General features: G+C 41.8%; 1 protein-coding gene across 1 annotated transcript in view; it reads left to right on the top strand.

The window, feature by feature from the left end:
• The first annotated feature begins 4,782 nt into the window (after positions 1 to 4,782).
• snx19b (sorting nexin 19b) overlaps positions 4,783 to 20,371 on the top strand; it is a 160,782-nt gene continuing 145,193 nt past the window's right edge. Inside the window, exons 1-6 of the mRNA XM_072593220.1 lie at positions 4,783 to 6,554; positions 11,534 to 11,672; positions 12,719 to 12,819; positions 13,560 to 13,676; positions 14,061 to 14,191; positions 14,770 to 14,863. Coding sequence (XP_072449321.1) covers positions 4,905 to 6,554; positions 11,534 to 11,672; positions 12,719 to 12,819; positions 13,560 to 13,676; positions 14,061 to 14,191; positions 14,770 to 14,863 — 2,232 coding nt within the window. The 5' untranslated portion in view covers positions 4,783 to 4,904. The remainder of the gene's footprint in view (positions 6,555 to 11,533; positions 11,673 to 12,718; positions 12,820 to 13,559; positions 13,677 to 14,060; positions 14,192 to 14,769; positions 14,864 to 20,371) is intronic.

The following is a 20,371-nucleotide window of genomic DNA, read 5'->3' as shown; positions in this document are numbered from 1 at the left end:
AGGTGAAATCCTGCCTTCGTATTGAGAATAACCTCCACCGTGTTGTGTGGCACTATCACCGTGCTACATGGGACAGACTTTGAACAAATAGAGCAACTTAGGACTAGGAATCCACGACGCACGGTGAGCTATTAACAGCAGCAGAAGCAGAATTGTACTCCAACACAATCTGCAAACTCATGGTCCTGCATATCCCCCATACAAACATTACCATCAAACCATGAGATAAACCCTGGTTCAATGGTGAGTGCAGGATGGCATGCAAGCATGAAGGTGAGGTGTCAAATTGATGAAGCCACGAAACAGGACTACTTGCAAGACAAACAGCATAAGCAGCAAGTGATAGACAGAGCTAAGCAATCTCTCAACCAACAGATCAGATCTAAGCTCTGCAGCCTTGCCACATCTACTCATGAATGGCAGTAGACAGTGAAATAATTCACTGGATGAGGAGGCTTCACAAATAACCCCATGCTCAAAGATGGAAGAGAACAGCTCATCAGTGCAAAAGATAAGGCTGAAGCATTTACATCAATCTTCAGCTAGAATTAAGATTAGAGTGGTGCTGGAAAAGCGCAGCAGATCAGCCTGACCTGCTGTGCTTTTCCAGCACCACTCTAATCTTGACTCTAATCTCCAGCATCTGCAGTACCCCCCTCCACCTTCAGCTAGAATTGCCAAGTGGATGATCCATCTCAGCTTCTTCCAGTGGTTCCCAGTATTACAGATACCAGTCTTCAGCCAATTCAATTCTCTCCATGTGATATCAAGAAAAGATTTGAGGCACTGGATACTGCAAAGGACATGGGCCCTAACAACATTCTAAACATAATACTGAAGACTTGTGCTCCAGAACTTGCCACTCCCCTCGCCAAGTTCTTCCAGTATAGTTACAACATTGGCATCTACCTAACAATGTGGAAAATTGCCCAGATATGTCCTGTACATAAAAAGCAGGACAAATCCAACTCAGCCAATTACCAACCCAAAAGTCTACTCTTGAATATCAGTAAAGTGATGAAAGTTGACATCAATAGTGCTATCAATCAACATCTGCTCAGCAACAACCTCAGTGATGCCCAGTTCAGATTCCACCACAGCCACTCAGCTCCTGAATTCCAGAGGTGAGATGAGAGTGACAGTCCTTGACCTCAAGGCTGCATTCCATCACTTAAGTAATGACCAAAACTAGATTGGTGGGACTGTAATTGGCTGGATTACTGAACAACGAAGGGTACCCTGTCAGTTGCAGCACTGTTCATTGTTCAGTACCTCCCAGGAGCTGAAAAATTACGCCATGTTCTTCGTGACCTGCAACACATTATCAATGAGGATGACACCTCACCAAGACCTTCCCCACACCTCCACTACTTGCCTTTAAACAACCTCCAAACCTCAAACAGATCATTGTTCGTAGCAAACTGCCCGGCTCTCAGGACAATTCCATACAACCCTGTCATGGTGGACGCTGCAAGACGTGTCACATTGTGGACATAGATACCACTATTACGCGTGGGAACACTTCTCACCTTGTACATGGCAGGTGCTCATGTGACTCAGCCAACATTGTCTATCTTATACGTTGCAGGCATGGATGCCCGGAGGCATGGTACATTGGGGAAACTGAGCAAAGGCTACGGCAACGGATGAATGGGCACCGCAAAACAATCAACAGACAGGAGGGTTCCCTCCCAGTTGGGGCACACTTCAGTGGTCCAGGTCATTCAGCCTTGGACCTTCGGGTGACCATCCTTCAAGGTGGACTTCGGGACAGGCAGCAGAGAAAAGTGGCCGAGCAGAGGCTGAGAGCTAAGTTCGGTACCCATAGGGAGGGCCTCAACCGGGACCTTGGGTTCACGTCACATTACAGGTGATCACCATTGCACTACACACACACTCTTACATACACATGGACACAGGTACACGCAGACGCGCACACAGACACCCTTATAGACACACACACTCCCACACTCACACATGCACCCCCTCACAGACATAAGACACTCTGCACTCACTACACACACACACACACTTTCTCACACTCAAAAGCCCCACCCCACACAGACACACGCAGACAAAGACCCACATTCACACATATATTTTGTGGGATGAATTTGTACTTGCAGAGTTACATTGTACTTTGCTCAAAAACTGCATACATTCATGTAGAACTCTGAGCTCAAAAAGTGCATGAATTTATATAAAACTCTATTATTTCACTTTTTAGATTAGAATCAATCTAAACATCATGGCATAGACAGAGAACACAGGGGGCCAACACCTTCAACATATTGTCTAGCTATCACCATTGTTAACAGCCAACCTGAGAATGCAACTTTTAAAGAAAAGGTTTTGTGATTTACACATGAAAGAAGTGAAACTATCACTGTATTCTAACAGATGAAAGGCTTAACAGACAATCAATTTTTCAATGTATAATTTCAGTCACACTATAAATTTTTGCTATAAATTCTGTGTTACGATCGAGCCCTCCACTATCACCTGATGAAGGAATGTCGCTCCGAAAGCTAGTGTGCTTCCAATTAAACCTGTTGGACTATAACCTAGTGTTGTGTGATTTTTAACTTTGTACACCCCAGTCTAACATCGGCATCTCCAAATCATGACTTTGATTCATGTATTTGATAATGTGTCATCTACTGCATTATCTTTTCCAGTCATGCAAACTGTTTTTATACTCAATGTTAGATTACGCCCCAACAGAATGATCTTGTATTTGAGGTAATGTTTTTATGTAGAGGGTGGTGCATGTGTGGAATGTGCTGCCAGAGGAAGTGGCGGAAGCGAGTACAATTACACCACTTAAAAGGTATCCAGTTGGGTATGTGAATAGGAAGGGTTTAGAGGAATATGGGCCAAATGCTGGCAAATGGAATTAGATTGGGATGTCTGGTTGGCATGAAAGAGTTGAACCAAAGGCTCTGTTTCCATGCTGTATGACTCTATATCTGAACGCAGCATCAAGTAGACATAGCAAAACTAGAATCAATGGTTACCAGGGGGGCAAACTGGTGGTTAGAATCATACCTGGCACACAGGAAGAAGGTTATGGTTGTTGGAGGTCAGTTATCTGAGCTCTTGATGAGTTCCTCAGGGTAGTATCATAGCCCAACCATCTTCAGCTGTTTCATCAAGGACTTTCCCTCCATCATAAGGTCAGAAGTGAGGATATTCACTGATAATTGCACAATGTTCAGTGCCATTTGCAACTAATCAGATTCTGAAGCAGTCCATGTTCAAATGTAACAGGATCTGGACAATATCTAGGCTTGGGTTGACAAGTGGCAAGTAACATTTGTGCCAAAAGCCAGACTATGACCATTGCTAATAAGAAATAATGTACCCACTGCCCTTTGAATTGAATAGTGTTACCAATACTGAATTCCCCACTATTAACATCCTAAGGGTTACCATTTACCAGAAACTTAACTGGACCCACCACAGAAACACAGCAGTTACAAGAGCAGATCAAAAGCTAGGAAAACTGTGGCAAGTAATTCACCACCAAAATGCCTGTCAGTCATCTACAAGGCACAAGTCAGGAGTGTGATGGAATACTCCCCACATGCCTGGATGGAAGAAACACCAATAATGCTCAAGAAGCTTGATCCCACCCGAGACAAAGCAGCCTGCTTGATTGGAATCACACTCACAATAAACCAATCCCTCCACAACCAACACTCAGGAGCAGCAGTATGTAATGTCTACAAGATGCAGTGCACAACTTCATCAAAGACCCTCAGACAGTACCATCCAAACCCACAAACACTTCCATCTAGAAGGACAAAGGCAGCAGATACAATCTGTTCTGCTATAACATGTGTTTCTTCAACGCAATTTGGCTTTAATGTAATTGAAGAATTTAGACTGTTTTTTGCATAATGTGAACTTTCCATACCTGTGTTGGCTATAATATGTTTCCAGCCCCATTAGTTTAAATGGTGCAGCTATTGTGCAATTTTCTTATTACGTGACATCTCATGAGAACAGAACTATTGCTTTATATCAGAACAAGTTGTGTATGGGAACACCATCACCTTCAAATTCTCCTCCAAGCCATTCACCATCCTAACTTGGAAATGTATTGTCATTCCTTCGCTGTCATTGAGTCAAAATCCTGGAATTCTTTCCCTAACGGCATTGTGGGTCAACCTAGAGGACTACAGCGGTTCAAGAAGTAGTTCACCATCACCTTCTCAAGGAGTACCAAATGTTGGTCAGCCAGTGAAACCCACATCCTACAAATGAATATTTATAAAAAATGTTGAATGATAATCTGCCACCAATTCTCCTGATGATGCTGGAGCTGAAGTCCTCCCCTGCTGCAGGTGGCGCTGGAGGCTCGCTCCTCCCCTGCCGCAGGTGGCGCTGGAGGTGTGGCCCTCCCATGCGCTAGGTGGCGCAGGAGTTGCGGTCCTCCGTTCTGCTGATGGCGCTGAAGGTGCGGGCCTCCGTGCTGCAGGTGGCGCTGGAGGCGTGCTCCTCCTGTGCCGCAGGTGGCGCTGGAGGCGCGGTCCTCCCGTGCTGCAGGTGACGCTGGAGGCGCGGTCCTCCCGTGCGGCAGGTGGCGCTGGAGGTGCGGTCCTTCCGTGCTGCAGGTGGCGCTGGAGGCGTGCTCCTCCTGTGCCGCAGGTGGCGCTGGAGGCGCGGTCCTCCCGTGCTGCAGGTGACGCTGGAGGCGCGGTCCTCCCGTGCTGCAGGTGACGCTGGAGGCGCGGTCCTCCCGTGCTGCAGGTGGCGCTGCTCCCAGGGTTTTCGCGGTTGTAGCATCGCAGTTGGTGACAGGAGTCCTCTTCCCCGGGCGTTGGGATACAAACAGAGACTGGACCGGCCGGCCTGCTGCTGTCTGAAATTATAAACGGTCGCCAGTTGTAGCTGACGGGATGCAGCCGGGGAATGTGAAGGATTCGGGCCGGCTGCTGAACGAGCTGTTGCTGCAGAGGAAGTGGCTGGGCCTCGGGCTCCTGGTGCTGGCCTGTCTCTTCCTCCAGCTGCTGCTCAACATCTGGTTGCTATGTGTTTCGGTGCTTCTGGTGTTGCTAGGCGGCTGGCTGGGCTCACAACTCATGCTCAGCCCCACCAATCTGGTCCACTTGGAAAGGTTTATCAGGTTGGAGCCCACCCTACCCCAAGCAGACTCTGAATTGCTTCTGGCCAAGGAGATCGAAGGCACCATCACCAAGATAGTCAGGGATTTTGTCACTTCTTGGTACAGGACCGTCAGCAAGGAGCCAGAGTTTGAGAATGAGGTGCAGAGAGCCATGCATGCCATGGCTTTGGAGCTGAAGAGAAGGATGGAGCGTGTCGACAGGAAAGGACTGGCTCAAAGGATCCTTGTTTTGTGCAGCTGTCACCTGGAGATTTATATGAAGGCCAAGAAGACATCTCGTGAGAAGATTGGCCGCCACCGAGCAGAAGATAATCAGTCACTGTGGAAAATATATTGCAAAGTCAACGACGCTCATATTGCGCTTCAGAGTCCTGCTACAGAAGTGAATTATGCAAGGGGCATTGTTGATCTACTTCTGCACGTGATGGTGCCCTATCCCAATCTAGAAACCAGGACAGGGAGGTTTGTGGTGAGAGAGCTAATCATGTGCAATGTGCTTCTACCCCTTATAAACAAAATGGCAGACCCAGATTGGATAAATGGTATTATCATAGACATTTTTACCAAATCCAGCAGTAAGACAGTGGAGGTAATGGAGAAGTCTTTGCAGCTGATCATGCCCACTTCCTTGCCCTTGAAACCCCAAAAAGAGGTAATTGCTGAATCAATACCAACTCCAAAAACCGAAGATCTTCATTGCTATGATGCTGATAGCTTGGAAATCAATATGGAGGAGACAAACCTATCAGTAAATGGAAATGCAAGTAAAACAAATGAAAAGTTTGACAAATCAATACAAAATACAACCAGTGGCTATGATCACCAAAGGCCAGACAAATTAAACCTCTTCTATTCATGTGAGGAATTTGAACCTGAAACACCACAATCTGATGTGAGAAAGGATTCTACAGAATCATTAACACTGTTGGCATCTGAAGAACTGGCTGTGGACAGGCTAACTCCAATGGAGCTAGCTAATACTTTTGATGCGCTAGAAGATGCAAGTGGTGATGAGCTAAATGTAGGTGAATCCACAGTTTTGCCATCATTTGACCAAAATGCAGCTTCTGTAGGGTTGGAGCATGTTGATGACGTTGGAAAAGAAGAGGCATTTGGTAAATTAGCGACATCCACAACTATTCTAGCTCATGAAACAATCCGAATTCTTTCCAGCCCGCACCCTTTTCAGGAAAAGGAGGCTGTTCCATCAGATGGTTCATCCTGTAACTCCTTAGATGTTGTGTCCACAGGACCTGTGCATGCATCCTCACCTACTTCAGTGAATATGTCTACTTACAGTTTTGAACCAATTTGCAGTCCAGACACACCAGTGGTGATTCACAATTTGAGGATCAGTGGAACTGTCACAGCAAAAGAACACAGAGGAGGAGGATTTCACCCTTACACACTGTACACTATTAAGGTAAGTCACTTTTTCCTTTATGATGTTCTTTGACCTTAGCACTAATGATGCTGAAAGGCAAATTTTAATTTATCACTACAACTTGCCAGAAAGCAGGAAATTTTGATTTTAAGGTAAACCTGTAAACTGACCTTTCCACGTGGTATGAGAGGTGACAGGTGAAGTGCAGGAGCCTGAGCGAGAAAGTGAGACCTTGAGTTGGAGTGTGTGAAATGGGAGACTGAAAGCTGGGAAGAGGAATGCAATATATTGAGAATTGGAGAGGAGGGAAGCACCTTTGTAAAGTAGTGAGGAGAGCTTCATTAGGCCAAGAGTGGGTGAGTATGGCTTTCAGGAAAATCTGTAAGAATATCCTAAGCAGTAACTCAAAACAAAATAACACTGTATTTTTAGTGACTAAATTCCAATAATAAATTGGATCAAATTCAAACCATTATTCTGAGTGCATTTCTGTACATGGGTGCTTTGATACAAAAGCCTGTAGAAGAATTGCTGGTATAACAAATTTTGTGGACAGTTGTGTCATCTCTGATGTAGATCAGGTTGAGATCAATAGAACAGTGCAAATCAGGTGTTGCGTTTGGGTTTTTGAGATTAATGTCTAACTGAGCTTTCTCCATAATGAGGGCTACCTGCTTTCACTTCTGTACCATCAATCACATCCAACTGTGCCTGGAAATAGGCTGTCCTCCAAGTCACTTCTAACAAGCTCTTGAGCTGTCAGCTATCTCATCTTTTGCCTTCTATTCACCAGAATACTTCTGCAGGTATTGATCTGCTCAGTTATACCCTCCCCTCCAATTTCGATGCCTTTCTCACTCATACCCACTCTCGCCTTTCCAACTGGCATGGCCTTCCACACAACTGGTGTAAGTATTCATGACCAGATCTGACACCAATTTACGAGACACTATCAACTCTGTTTTCTGTTAAGGATATTCTTTATACCAGGATCTTTCAGGAGCACAGAGATTACCCCAGCTTCTTTGCACTGTTTATCAACTGATTTCTTAAACTGTTATCCTTTCCATAGTCTCAGACATTTAGAGTGCAGAAAGAGTCCATTTGGCCCATAGTGTCTGCACTGGTCAACAATGATCAGACTACACTAATTCCATTTTCCAGCTCTTCGCCCATAGCCCTGGAAACTATGGCAACACAGATGAATATCTAAATCCTCTCTAAATGTTTCGAGAATTTCAGACTCAGCTATTAGGGAGTAGTTCTGACTCTAATGATGTGCTGAGTGACAATATTTCTCCTTAGCTCCCCTCTTAGCCCTCTACCCTTAACTTAAAAGAGATTCCCTTGTTATTGACCCTTCCACAGATGGAAAAAGTGCCTTCCCAATCGCCTTAGTGTACTCTCATCAATCTTATTCACTTTGATTAAGTCCCCTGTCAACCTTCACATGGGAGGTGGGAAAGTGTGAGGTTATGCACACTCATTTTGGTAGGAATAGTAGAGGCTTTGTGTATTTTCTAAATGTGGAAAGAAATCTGAAGCACAAAGGGACTTGGGAACCCTAGTTTAGAATTCTCTTAAGGTTAGCATGCAGATTCAGATTGCAGTTAAGAAGGCAAATGTAATATTAACATTTGTTTCAAGGGGACTAGAATACAAGAGTAAAGATATACTGTTGAGGCTGTACAAGGCACTAGTTAGGTGGCATTTGGAATATTGTGCGCTGCTTTGGGCTGTGTATCCAAACGAGGATGTGCCAGCATTGGAGGGGCTCCAGAGGAAGTTTACAAGAATGATCCCAAAGATGAGAGGCTTGTCAATGGAGTTTCGAAGGATGAGAGGTTGATGGTTTTGATTGAAGCTTGCAAGATCCTGAGAGGCCTGGGTAGAGTGGATAAGGAGGCTATGTTTCCACTAGTAGGAGAGATTGGGACCTGAGTGCACAGCTGCAGAGTGAAGGGATGACCCTTTAGAACTGAGATGGGGAGGAAGTTCTTCAGCCAGAGGATAGTGAATCTGTGGAACTCATTGCTGCTGAAGGCTTTGGAGGCCAAATCATTTAAGTGTATTTAAGACAAGAGTAGGTAAGTTCTTGATTAGTAAGAAACTGAAGGTTTACAGGGAGAAGGCAGAATGGGATTGAGAAACATATCAGCCATGGTTGAATGGTGGAAAGACTTGATGGGCCGAATGGCTTAATTTTACTTCTATGACTTATGGTCTTAGAGACACAGTGGGCTGAAGGGTCTGTTTCAATGCTGTTTGACTCTATGACATGCTTTTCCATCTTGAGTTCCATTTGCCACTGTTCTGAATTATGGATACTATCTCCATTATGTGCACCTATTGATAAGCCTCCCACCTGCCCTGGCTCATTTCCAGATATTAGGCCCAGAACTATCCCTTCCTCTGTTGGTCCTTTAACATACTAGCTAAAGAAGTTCTCCTGGAAACAATTTAAGAATCTGCTCCCTCAATATCTTGCACACTAGAACAATCCCAGATAATGTTTGGATTGTTGGAATTCCCGATTACAGCTTTCTTATTTTCACAATTAGATTAGATAAGATAACTTACAGTGTGGAAACAGGCCCTTCGGCCCAACAAGTCCACACCGACCTGCCGAAGCGCAACCCACCCATACCCCTACATTTACCCCTTACCTAACACTACGGGCAATTTAGCATGGCCAATTCACCTGACCTGCACATCTTTGGACTGTGGGAGGAAACCGGAGCACCCAGAGGAAACCCACGCAGACACGGGGAGAACGTGCAAACTCTACACTGTCAGTCGCCTGAGGTGGGAATTGAACCCGGGTCTCTGGCACTGTGAGGCAGCAGTACTAACCACTGTGCCACCGTGCCACCCTCTAAAGTTTGATCCTCATTCTCTGAAATTTGATCCTCATTCTCTTCTGATTGTGTCAGGGGGTGCAAAAGTACATACGCAGCAGCCTGTTTGTCTTGTCTGTGTTTTTTATGGCGTCATTTGATCCTTCCACAATATTATCTCTCCTCACTGCTATAATTGATTCCTTGATCAATATTGCAGCAACCCGCCACCATTCCCCTCTCTATCTTGTCTGATTGCCCCTACAATCAGGAATGTTGAGCTGACCTGCACACCTTTCAGTAGCAGTCGGGTTGTAGCAGTGATGTCAAAGTAGTTTGCACCTATGTTCGCTCATCTAACTTATTCTTCAGGCTCCCTACATTTAACCTTGCTGAACTCACTACTGTCTCATGTAGGTAAAAACAATGACTGCAGATGCTGGAAACCAGATTCTGGATTAGTGGTGCTGGAAGAGCACAGCAGTTCAGGCAGCATCCAAGGAGCTTCGAAATCAAATGTAGCCTGTGTTTCCTCTGCCTTCCACACTAACTAGTGTTTTAACTTCTGTACCATCTCAGCTTCTGTACCCTCTGAACTACTTGTCAGGATCTCATCTCCCTGCCAGTCTAGCTTGAATTCACCCCAGTAGCATAACCACATGTCCCTGCAAGGAACCATTACTCTCACCATTTTGCAAGGCTGAGTAATGATTTGTAAGTGATTTGCATTTGAGGGATTTCCTGCCTGGAACCCCTGTGGAGGTCCCCATTCCCTCTCTGCTGCACTTGCTTGAGCTACGGGGTGACAGTGTCCTGAGATATGCTGTCCTCAAACCTCAGCTTTGAGAATGCACCGTATTTTCCCCAGCTGACACTCAAGGTTCGGAGCTCCAGCTGGTGGTACCTCCTACACACACGGTCATCCAAACCACCAGGAGCATCTAGGAATTTCCACAGAATGCAGGATAGAGAGATCATGGGCCTGAGTTCCCCAGACTTTTCTTAACTAAATAGAATATGGACCCTTGTTTTTGTTTTACCCTTATTCCTACTTAAGTATAGGCATGAAAAGTCTTTTCTTGTTTATGTCAGACAGCAACCAGAGTGCCTCAATTCAATCAATTGAAGAAGTTTTGAAGTTCTAAACATATTAATTATCTGTGTAATTTTTTAAAACTCTACTTAACTTGAATCAATATCCAACCACAAGAGACAAGAGAGGAATACTTACCAATTACCTACCAGCTCTCCTGTGACATCACACTTTGACTTTGTTGAAGTGGCTCCACACCAGTCTCTCCTTCTGGGACTTCTCTATCTGTGCTGCTCTTTTACACCTCGCTGCCTCTGCTCCCAATTTCCGCATGGGTCTGTCCCTAGTCGAGGCGAATGTGAGGACTGCAGATGCTGGAGATTAGAGTCGAGAGTGTGGTGCTGGAAAAGCACAATAGGTCAGGCAGCATCCGAGGAGCAGGAAAATCGACGTCTCGGGCAAAAGCCCTTCATCAGGAATGAGGCTGGGAACCTCTGGGATGGAGACCCCCCACCCCCATTTATCTCTCCACCCTCGAGGCTCCCAGCCTCATTCCTGATGAAGGGCTTTTACCCGAGACGTTGGTTTTTCCTGCTCCTCAGATGCTGCCTGAACTACTATGCTTTTCCAGCACCACACTCTCGACTCTGTCCCCAATCTATCTGCTCTGGGAGCTGTCCATTCTTATTGCTCCTTTTAACCTTGCTGCTTCCAGTCTAGAGTCTCCCACAGATCTGCTGTCAGTCTGCATGCTTCTCTCCTGCCTTTCCTCCTCCTCCTCATTGACACTGACCGCCTACATCAGGATCCCCCTGAACCCTCATCTTCAATTGTTGTGAGCTCATTGCTTCCTTGCACAATAAATGGTGCATTTTTGAATTGGGAAGAGGGAAAGAGGCCACAACTGGGAAGTAGGGAATGGGAAAGAGATGGCAACTGGCGGTTTGGGAGTGGGGAAAAGGCTGCAGCCTGGGGTTGGAAAGGCAAACTTGGAGGAATGGGAGCAGGGAAGGCCAACCAGGTCCTGCAGGAATCAACATTAAAATGCTCAGCACAATTGCAGGCCCCATTAACTTACTACTGTTAAAGCGAAACAATGATAGATAAGGTAACTTTCATGGAGGACTTATTGTATATCCTTTCAACAGTATGAAACTGCATTGGACACAGAGAATCCTGGAACACTCCAGCAGGTGGCATATCACACTGTTAATCGACGCTACAGTGAATTCTTGAATCTGCAAACTAGACTGGAAGAAAAGGCAGAACTACGCAAGCTCCTCAAAAGTAAGAAAGTAACAACATTATAAATCCCAATCTTACAAATCTATCATCACAATCTCCATAGAGTTGCCTCATCGCTTGTGATGTAATAGGTGCTTGGAATCTGAGTGACACTGAGTGATGGAGCGAGGACATGAACAAGTGCAGAAATACATACACTACACATACCTGGCTTTGCGATATATTTGCCAATTTTAAATCAAGAGATTCATATAAGTGTCACTGTTTGGCTGTTTTTCTCATTCTTCCTTTGCGGAAGAACCTTCTGTTCAGCACTGTCTGAGTTTGAGAGTCCAAAACGTGGAATGCACAAAAGGTCTGTGCAGAGCCTACCAAATTTTGTGGTGCTTTAACTGTTTCTGTCAGTCTTTTCTGAAAAAGCTGTTCGTTTTGTATTCCCCAGGGTACTCATTAAGATGCACTTTTTATATATTAACATCTGCTCAAAATTTAATTAATTTAATTAATAACCTCACATTCTTAATAATAAAATATATGAACCAAAGCTCTGTAGATGCTGGACCTCTGAAACAATTAAAAGTAGAATTGACCCCAAACTCGAAACCTTAATTTTGTTTTCGCATCCTAAATGCTGCCAGACTTCCTGAGATTCCCTAGCAACTTTATATATTTTGTTCAAGTAAAAACAATGTGCCTTTACCCACTTTAACATGTGAATATCCAGATCACGTTTATGATCCATTGCGTCGGTGAATCAATTAGAATGTACTTTTTTTCTCATGTGTCACGTTCCATATTTCCTCTGAAAGCATTCTTACTTTGAATTTTATTTCAATAATATTTTAATAGAATATTAACAGAACGTTGAAAACATTTTTAATATTTGCCATATTTCAATAAATTATTTTAAAATTCCAATCAAACTTAAAAAATGAGTTTGTTTTGGGAGCCTTTCAGTTTTATCACATGATACAAACTGATAATTAAAAGACATCATTTTCAGAGTGCTTTGTGCGGAAATTAGCACAAAATTTTAAAAAAACTTATTTTGTTTGATATTCTGTAAAATGCTTTCTTTTGGTTTTCAGATGTGAAAGGACCAAAGAAGCTCTTTCCCGACCTGCCATTTGGAAACATGGACAGTGATAAAGTAGAGGCTCGAAAAAGTCTTCTGGAGACCTTTCTGAAAGTAAGAGAAAAGTGACAGATGATAATAATGTTTCTTTCCCTGTGGATGATAGGTGTCCAGTTTGAAACTCATCAGTTTACCCTAGTCTGACAGTACTTTATTCAGCCAACTAAGCGTCCTCTTGCGTTTACTCAATGCATTAATAGACTCGCCCTTTATTGAAAGAAGATCTGTATATTTGTGATGTCTTGTGCTCAATATTTATCTAATTCTGGGGTCAGCGTTGGGTACACTTGAGTTGATGTGGCATCATTAGATATAGGTCAATTTTCAACACTTGCAGTCCAAGTTCAATCATAAAAATACAGCTTTTGTTGAATCTGTGATGATGCTTTTCATTTCCCACATCAGCCATCTATGGTTGTGGACTAATATTGGCCAACTTTGTGCAGGTGTTTGTCATTTCAAACTGTATGAAAATTTACCAAATTTTCTTTACATAATGTCTGTGCAGTCCTCAGAAATTTTTTATATTGTTTAATAAAAGACATGATTGAACACCCTCTGTTATAAATGAAGTGTCACCGAAATAATATTTCCCAAATTCACTTCCTTTATGCCCATTTTCTCTGGCTGTCAATGTGTTTGCTTCTGTGAATGTACAGCTGTGGAGCTGCAGTGAATGAAAAATCAAATCTGCTATTCTGTTTGTTAAGCGTAAACTATTATTGTTTCGTTTCTGGCCTTTTTATGTAGAACTGTTCAGGATATAGTCTTTTAACTCTTTTTTTTTTATACAGCAACTGTGTGCCATTCCTGAAAGTGCATATTCTGAGGAAATGCAGGAGTTTCTGGCTCTAAACACTGATGCTAGAATTGCTTTTGTGAAGAAATCCTTTGTGTCCAGGATTGACAAGGTAAATTTTAACTTCAGGAGTAATTTTGCCCAAGCTTTTATTAACCGGTCTTTTTTTAAAGAGCTGCTCTTTGTTCAATACTATACAATAATAGCTCCATATTTTTAAATAAAAGTTGAGAAGTTCAGTTCTCAGATGGAATGTGCTAATTCTGGGACACAGTACTACTGTTTTGAATCTCTGATTTGTGATTTCAACCACAATGGTTACAATCCTCAAGATTACTTTTTAATTTTTTTTCAACCCGAGGAATTGATGATGTTCGGAGTGAGGTTATACCAAGGATATATTGCACTAAAAAGTTTATTCTGGTGAAGGGTTTAATGGGGTTGATTGCAACAGCTGTAAGGAAATTTATCTTAGCATTGGTTTCTTTCCCTGCAGATTGTTGTCAGTGCGATAGTGGATACTTTGAAGACAGCATTCCCTCGAATAGAACCCCAGAGCCCTACTGAAGATGTGGGAGAATGTGAGGTAGATGGAAAATCTCAAGGGGATGGAAAGAAAGCGACCAAGTAGGTATTAATGTTAATATCAATATCAGTTTTTAAAAAATCAGTAAATATACTCTTCAGTGAGTGTCTGAGTCCTATTTTGTTTCTTTCTAAAATCTGCTTTTAATAGAAACAAATTTGATTTGATTTTTGATTTGATGTTTTGACTTAATTTATTGTAGTCACATGTGCTGTGAAAAGCTTTGTTTTGCAAGCAGTACAGACAGATCATAGCAAACAAGGGCATACAGATCATAGGGTGCTTAAGACAGAGAGAGGAATACAAGGTTACAGTTGCACAGGAGGTCCATAAAGCAAGATCACCATTCGCAAGATCAACATGATTTGAAGTTAGAGAGGCCCATTCAGTATAAGTGTCAGCTGCAAATCCAGTAGTGAGATCATTGAGGTAAGAATTTATACCACATGAGAGGCAAAACAAAATTGGAGAATTGGAGTATTTTAGGAGATTTAACCTGGACCTTGTTGATTATTCTGGAGATGTGTTATGATCATATTATCAATGTTGTATTATGTACAACAAATACAGAAATTTAACTTTTGGCACTTTTGAGTATTGTCAACATAATTTTTTTCAGATCTCGTCTGAGGTTTACTTCCAGTAAAATTGCTCCAGCACTGAATGTTGGTGACATTCAAGCAAAAGTCACATACTGCTACAATGAGAACAATGTAAGACTCCAGTTTTCTATCATTTATATTATCTATATTTTAAGTTTCCACTGACATTGGAATACCACTACACAGCTATTAAATGTTTCTGCAATAAAGCCTGCTCCTTTTACTTTGACAAAGATATTTATATTTTGTTTTAGTTTAATTTTTACTTTTCTACTCTTATAAAGTATCTTATGTTAGTTCAGTGAAATGTCCCTGCTGTTTGCTTAGTGCTCTAAATAATGAAGCCAAGAGTATTTTATACTTTTTTAACACATCTCTCTACCTGTTCTGCCACCCTTAATGACTTGGGTAGATATACACCCAAGTTCTACTTCTGCACACCATTTAGTTTACACTATCTTTCTGTGTTCTGGCCATCTGTCAGCTATTTGCCTGCACCATGCATTTGTCAGTGTCTTGTTGAAATTCTATCCTGTCCTAATCCCAGGTTAGAATTCTTTAAAGTTTTGTACATCTACAGACTGACATTTGAACTTCCAAATGTCAACTGTGAAATGTCCCAATGAATTTCTCCTGCAATCCTTTCAAGGCTGTTGTTTTCCCTTTTAATGTGTTGCAGCTAGTATTCTATGCATTACTTAAAATGTGGTCAAATCAGAGCTTTGTTCAGCTTTAGTAAAACTTGATCACCTTTATTTTCTAATCCTCTTGTTACAAAGGCAACAAGTTCCTTTGGCATTTCTGATTTTACTCGTATGTGTTATATTTTGTTGATCTGTGTGCATGAACCCTGAAATCTTCACTTTCTCTAGTTCCATGATATACTATTTGGATCATTCCTTTTATTGGCCCAAAGTACTGTAGATGACTTGTGTTGGAGTCCATATGGCAATGTTAACCCACTCACTTAAAATGACAAATAAGTATTGATATTTTATGTTCCAGTCTATGCCACTATCAAAATTCTAAAAATCTTAAAAACAATAAGGTAGATAAGTCCCCAGGGACTGATGTGATCTATCCCAGAATACTGAGGGAGGCAAAAAAAGAGATTACTGGGGCCTTGACAGAGATCGATGTATCCTCTTTAGCCACAGGCAAGGTCTCAGAAGACTGGAGATTAATCGATGTTATTCATTTCTTTAAGAAGGTAAACAGGCATAATCCAGCAGGTTATAGGCTGGTGAGCCTTATGTCAGTGGTAGGGAAATTATTGGAGAAGCCAATTAGCGACAGGATTTACGCATTTGGAAAATAATTGACCTATTCTGGATAGTCAGCAAGGCTTTGTGTGGGAAGGCCTTGTTTCACAAATTTGATTGAGTGTTTTGAGGAAGTGATGAAGGTGAGTCAGAATCAGGCAATAGATGTTGTCTACATGGACTTTACGAAAGCATTTGACAAGGTGCCTCATGGTAGGATGGATCTGAAGATTAAATCACATGGTAAGTTGGATACAACATTGGCTTGGTCAGAGAAGACAGAGTAGTTGTGGAGGAGTGTTTTTCTGACTGGAGTTGTGTGATCAGTGCTGTTCTGCAAGGATCAAAGTTGGGAGCTATGTTGTTTGTAAGATATAAAAATGATTTGAATGAAAATGTAGATGGTCTGATTAGTAACCTTGCAGATGACATGAAATTTGGTAGACTATTGGATAGTTAGGAAAGTTGCCAAAGGATACAGCAGGATAAAGATCTGTTGGAAAGTTGAGCTGCGAAATGGCAGATGAAGTTAAATCTAGACATCTGTGAGGTAAGGCATTTTGGGAGGTCAAATGCAAGAGGAAATTATAGAGTAAATGATAGAACCATTACAGGCAGTGATATACAGAGGGGTCTTGGGTGCAAGTCTAAAGCTTCCAGAAAGTGTCAATACAAATGGATAAGTTGATAAAGAAGGTTTACGGCCTGCTTGCCATTATCGGTCCGGGCATTGTGTATGAAACTTGGCAAATCATGTTACAGCTGCAAAAGACTTCAGTTAGACCACATTTCAAATACTGTGTGCAGTCTGGTTCCCACACCATTGGAAGGATGTGGAGGCTTTGGAGAGTATGCAAAAGAGGTTTACCAGAATGTTGTCTGGATTAGAGTGCTTTAGCTGTAAGGAGGGGTTGGACAAAATTGAATTGTTTTGCTAGAGCATTAGAGGTTGAGGGCAACGTGATGGAACTATATAAAAATTATGAGAGGCATGGATAGGGTGGATAGTTGGAATCTTTTTCCTAGACTAGAAATGTTAACATACCAAGTACCATAGGTTTAAGAGAGAGGGGTAAAGTTTAAAGGAGATGTATGAGGAATGTTTTTTTCAGAGGATGGTAGGAGCCTGTAATGCTGCCAGTGGAGGTGGTAGAAGCTGATTTGATAGCAATATTTAAGAGGTATTTAAACAGACCAAGAAACAGGCTGGGAATAGAGGGCTATGGACCATAAATGGGATTAGTTTAGAATGGCATCAAGGTTGATACGGACATGGTTGGCTGAAGAGCCTGTTCCTGTGCTGTACTGCTGTATGTTCTCAATCAAGTCATTTTCCATGCTTCTTGAATACAAACCTAATTTATATAATCTTTCCTTTAATGTAGCCTTTGGATTCTAACAACTTGTAAACAAATGTGCCAGTGAGTATGCTCACAGCAAGGCCCCATAGTTAGGTAATCCAATTTGGTGGTGATCAGGAATGAATGCTGGCCAGGACACAGAAATGATCTCAAGTAGTGCCATTAAATCTTTTAAGCCCACCTTTAGAAGGAGAAAAAAATGTCTTTCTGATCCCAAAAAAATAGTAACATTGACAATTCTGCACTCCTTCAGTGCTGCTTTTAAGTATCAACTTAGATTAAGTGTTCATGCCTGGGATAGGGAGGAGGAGTCTTGAATCTTTATTTCTTTTGGCCCAGAGGTAAGAACACTGACAATAAGTCAAACTGATAAGAATATTAAGTAAGTGAAGCACTCTCAATATCAAACTCTCTTTATTTTTCTCTTTACATTCCTAAGCAATAAGGCTATTTTTCAAAATTCCCATATGTTACAAGAAGACTCAACTTAAATCGGTATTGCCCTACCCTTTGGAGACTCAATATTTCAAGTCAGGATGATGCCAGAGTAGTACTTAGCTGAGGTAACCCATAGCTAACAAGTTTAGTTAGTTTTTAAGCTTCATTAACTCTCCTGAGACTATTGCCTCTTGAACTACATGATGCTGTCATGAAGAAACATTATTTTCTACCTTGATACCAGTTGATATTTTACTTCCTTTCTTTCACTAGAAAATCCCAGTAATTAGTAAATTGTAATGTCTCACATCAAATACATAAATTCTAATTAAATATAATTGTGGAAATATTAGCTGTGGAGTTGAGAGAAAATGAAATAAAATCATGCAACAAACCTATGTTAATCTATCTCTGTCAAGACTGATTTACGTAATGTTGTTGTGCTGTTGACATTGTCAACATATTACTTTCATTATGTCAGGAGCTTTCCTAAAATAGACCACATCTAAATGTAGAAAGGCAACAAATTATTCATTAACCAAATTTTGAAAATTTGCCAAAGAATTTGGATGACTATTTAAATAAAGCTTATCTCTGTTACATCTTGGCCTTCATACTTGGTAATCTGATATAAAGACATACCCTGCCATAAAACCAGTAAGTATCTTTATTGGTGCATTTCTGTTTAATTGGTAATCGATAAGATGAACAATCACAGAATATTTGGTACTTATACATTGAAGCATTACTTTTAAAGAAATCTTGATGAAACACACAAAAAAAAACATAAAAAAAAGCGGAAATATCTTTTTTTCTCTGTTTCTTTCTTTTTTTTCTCTTTTCTGCTTCTGTTCATTGTCTGTCTCTCTGTGTTTCATAAACATAAATGTGCAAATATTTGCTATTGGTAAATCTCACAATTGGTGCAGATTCACTTTCAGGGCTCGGTACGAGCATCAAAGGTGAATTAGAGGTAATAGGGTATGTGCAAATGCTAGCGTTGAAGAAACGTACATAATATAGTGTTGTATGGTCCATTAGATATTACAGAACAGTGCAAGTGCAAAGTCATGAACTGGGTTTAACTGGAAGATGAGCTTTTGGAGACCAGATGCAGATGTAGAGAAAAAATGCTAATGAACGACTAGCTTTTGGTTCTAGTTAGGATATGGGCAGCAGAGTTTTGTATCAGCTCAGGTCAGTGCAGGTTGAGGTTGGGATGCTAGCCAGCAGAGCATTGGAATAATTGAACCTTGGAACTGAGTATAATATTGAAGAGAGCTTATCCAGCAACTGAGGTGAAAGAAAAGGGAGGGCTTTGTGATGATGAAGATGGGATTGGAAACTCAGCGAATGATCATGAAGATGCCAGCATTACCAACAGTTTCCTTCAATCTGACACAGTGACCAGGATCAGGATTGATTCCCAGACAAATGTTGTGTTTCAGTGCAGGGCAAGGTAAGAAATCTCTGCAAATTATTCTTTAGCTATGACTTGATAAAGTCTGATTCATGCCTGATTCATGCTCCCCAAAGGGCAGTGGAGGATGGCTTTTGGAGGAGAATCTAGGACAATCAATGAATATGAAGTAGTTTTGGCAAAGGAGAATAGCATTATATGATGGATGTGTAAATCAGCTGTGGTCACCTATGTGCAAGCAGATAAATCTCTTTGGCTGGAATAAATGAATTTCAGGCTGTCGAGTGAGGCAAGGAAGAAAATAGCTGGGGTGCTGGCAATAGTTTTCAATTGGAGTGGTACAGAGGACTGGAATTCAGCCAATGTGGTGTTATTATTCAAGATGGGAACAAGAGATAAACCCGGAAACTACACTTCAGTAAATCTAAAATCAATGGTGGGGAAACTAACGGAAGGAATTCTGAGGAACCAAATTAGTCTACAGTTGGAGAAGCAGGATTAATCAAGATCATTTGCATGGTTTGTTATGGGATGGTCACGAATGGCCACCTTATTGTAGAGAGAACCAAATGTGTAGATGAGGTCATTACATTTGATGTTGTCTACTTAGATTTTAGCAAGGTTTTGATTTGGTTCTGTATGGGAATAAAGATAAGAGCCCAATTGATTCAAGGAAATTTGGCTAATTGGATTCAGAATTGGCTGAGTGGCAGGAAGCAGAGTGTGATGGCCAGGGGATGATTTTGAGATATGAACAATGTCTACATTGGAGTTCTGCAGAGATCAATGTTGGGGCCTTCGCTGTTTGTCATAGAGTTATAGAGATGTACAGCACGGAAACAGACCCTTCAGTCCAACTTGTCCATCCCGACCAGATATCCCAACCTAATCTAGTTCCGATTGCCAGCACTTGGCCCATATCCCTCTAAACCCTTACTGTTCAAATACCCATCCAGATTCCTTTTAAATGTTACAATTGTACGAGCGTCCACCACTTCCTCTGGCAGCTCATTCCATACACGCACCACCCTCTATATGAAAATGTTGCCCCTAAGGTCCCTTTTATATCTTTACCGTCTCACCCTAAATCTTTGCTCTCTAGTTCTGAACTGCCCCCACCACAGGGAAAAGACTTTGT

This window comes from Chiloscyllium punctatum, chromosome 23 (assembly GCF_047496795.1).
Source record: "Chiloscyllium punctatum isolate Juve2018m chromosome 23, sChiPun1.3, whole genome shotgun sequence".
In the NCBI taxonomy this organism is placed as follows: domain Eukaryota; kingdom Metazoa; phylum Chordata; class Chondrichthyes; order Orectolobiformes; family Hemiscylliidae; genus Chiloscyllium; species Chiloscyllium punctatum.
The sequence above is the reverse complement of the archived record's forward strand: the minus strand, read 5'-3'. Positions and strand labels throughout refer to the sequence as shown.